Genomic DNA, 2,500 nt, shown 5'->3' on the forward strand with positions numbered 1-2,500 from the left:
TCGGTGAATTAGTCGACTAGGTTGAGTGACGGACAGGAAAAAGAAAAACGGAGAGAATTAAAAATAAAGCCGTGCGCAGTATTTAGTTGAGAAACTTCATGTGTTCGATTTTGCCGAGGTCAACTTTTCATCCTTCCAGGGTCGATATTTTAAAGTACCAGTCACATACTAAAAAGTCTGTTTAATCGATTATACCCCTTACACCACCACCAAGAAATTCTTGTTCGAGTGCCTATGTTGGAAATCAATATGCTATTTATGGCGGCGAGCTGGCAGAATCGGTAGCACGCCGGGTAAAATGCTTAGCGGTATTTCGTCCGTCCGTCCGTCTTAACGATCTGAGTTCAAATTCCGCCAAGGTTGACTTTGCATTTTATCCTTTCGGGGTCGATAAAATAAGTACTAGTTGAGCACTGGGGTCGATGTAATCGACTAACTCTCTCCCTCAAAACTGCTGACCTCGTGCGTTCTGAGGGGTATTTTTACCTTTAATCCTTCCGGGGTTAATTAATTAAATATCCGTTCCATTCAAGAACAGGGGTTCGATTAAATCACCTGAATATTATCAAGAACTAGGACAGTGCCTTGGCAGAATCATCAGAACGTTGGTTAACATATGTTGTGCTTGTTCCGGATCGTTAAGGTCTGAGTTCAAATCCCACCGGGGTCGACTTTCTTTCACCTTTTCAGGTCGATGAAATAAAGTATCAATCACTTAATGAGTTCGTTAGTGTCGCTTAATTTCCTCCCTTCAAAACTGCAGCCCTTGTGATTAAATTTGAAAGAAATCTGACTCCTACAGAAAAGCACACATATCATCTTCACATGCCGACATCACAGATATCTTCTCATCAGAGACACTGTGGAAGGTTTTATCCATTTTAAGGACAAGCAACATATCTATGACCGAAGATCTCATAATGAAGAGAGAAAAAAATATATAATGTAGAAAAGGTATAAGCGGGTTTGCTGTTCTACTTGCTATTGTTGCTGTAGTTTAATCTTAGGTCAGCCCTTACTGAGGATTTCAGAGCAAATGCATTCCAACTATGGCAATTCTGTCCTTATTTCACATACACAATGCATCGAGAACAACGGGCTCTTCATTTTTAAAGATGGATGATATGATTTGAGGGATATTTTGTTATCGTTTGCAGCATATCGAGAGTAGATACAACAACAGAAGCCCATACTGATCTTGTTAAACAAGGAAAGAGGTTCAAGTTGTAGTAGAAATTATTGTGGAAATCAAGTAATTGCAACGCTCAAGTTGCGATATAAAGTTAAACACACACACACAGACGTCATAAGAATATAAAAAAATATGAGAACGTGAATTAACTCTTTTGAGGAGCGGTGAATCTCGGAGCAAATAAAGCTATACATACAAGTGTGTAAATATTGGGTTAAACACCCTTTGGATAGTAAAAGCCGAAGGCTGCCCATGGGACTCGAACCCACACTTGTAAATATGACAGATGTTTTACCATTGCACCAAAGTAATCCTTCAAGCTTTTCTTTCCCTATACGCATACATATCACAACAGCATCTTCAGTACAAACACATTACTAATTTTCAGAAAATGTGCCATTCGGTGCAGCAATCGAATCTATGAAGTTACAATCGTGAGCCCACTAGATCACCCACCTTTATCGTTACGATAAAAAAAATGGTTATTAAGACAATTGGTTTATATAATTGAGAGAAATGTAAGAGAGTTTGATTTAAATTTCAATTTTAAATATCGTGTGTGATAGTTCGATTTCAGTTTCGATTTGAACTTCTAATGTGATAAATAATTCGATCGCAATTCTGATTTTAAACTTCCTTTGTATTGTTTAGTCAATGTTATTTTTCTTCTTTTGCAGCTCAAACCAATTCGCCCAGTTAGTGGTCAGAATTTATGATAAGAAAGGAATGGGTTGTATACATTTCGATAGTTTCATCAATGCTTGCGTTTTGTTGAAGTTGTTGACGAACAGGTTCGAAGAAAAAGACCCCCGTGGAGCAAAACGGATCCAACTAGACATGGAACAAGTAATTTTCAAAAAAAGAAATTCTTTTAGATATTGTTACAAATGTTTTTCTTGTTGTTTTAGCGCTAAGTCTGACCTGGTTCAGCAGATATATTGCATTTAAAACCATGGTCATCTTCAGACAAAAAAAAAAAAAAGCAAAAATAAATAATGATATCTCGAATGAATTTTTTTTTTGTCACTCGAGATGATGGTGGCCAAATTTTGGCCGACTTGGAGCAGGCATGGGTAATCTTTTGCGAGAAGCGGGCCGCATGTAACATGACTCATCATCAGTGCGGGTCAAAATTAAAAAAAAAAACTTTGAAGGAAATTTTTCGATAGGCGTGCCATACAGAAAGTCCTGCGAGCCCATGACCGAATTAAATAATCTTTCCAGAATATATATATCGTGATAAAACAACAGAACAAGCACCCATTCAAAATTCTTCCGAAGTTGTTTCGCACCCTTTTGTATGTAGTT

General features: G+C 37.6%; 1 protein-coding gene across 1 annotated transcript in view; it reads left to right on the forward strand.

Moving 5' to 3' along the window:
• The window catches only part of LOC106867817 (uncharacterized), a 110,713-nt gene that overhangs the window by 107,236 nt on the left and 977 nt on the right, over positions 1-2,500 (forward strand). Inside the window, exon 8 of the mRNA XM_014912840.3 lies at positions 1,870-2,038. Within this exon, the coding sequence (XP_014768326.1) occupies positions 1,870-2,038 (169 nt within the window). The remainder of the gene's footprint in view (positions 1-1,869; positions 2,039-2,500) is intronic.

Source organism: Octopus bimaculoides, chromosome 23 (genome assembly GCF_046866305.1).
Source record: "Octopus bimaculoides isolate indiv1 chromosome 23, ASM4686630v1, whole genome shotgun sequence".
In the NCBI taxonomy this organism is placed as follows: domain Eukaryota; kingdom Metazoa; phylum Mollusca; class Cephalopoda; order Octopoda; family Octopodidae; genus Octopus; species Octopus bimaculoides.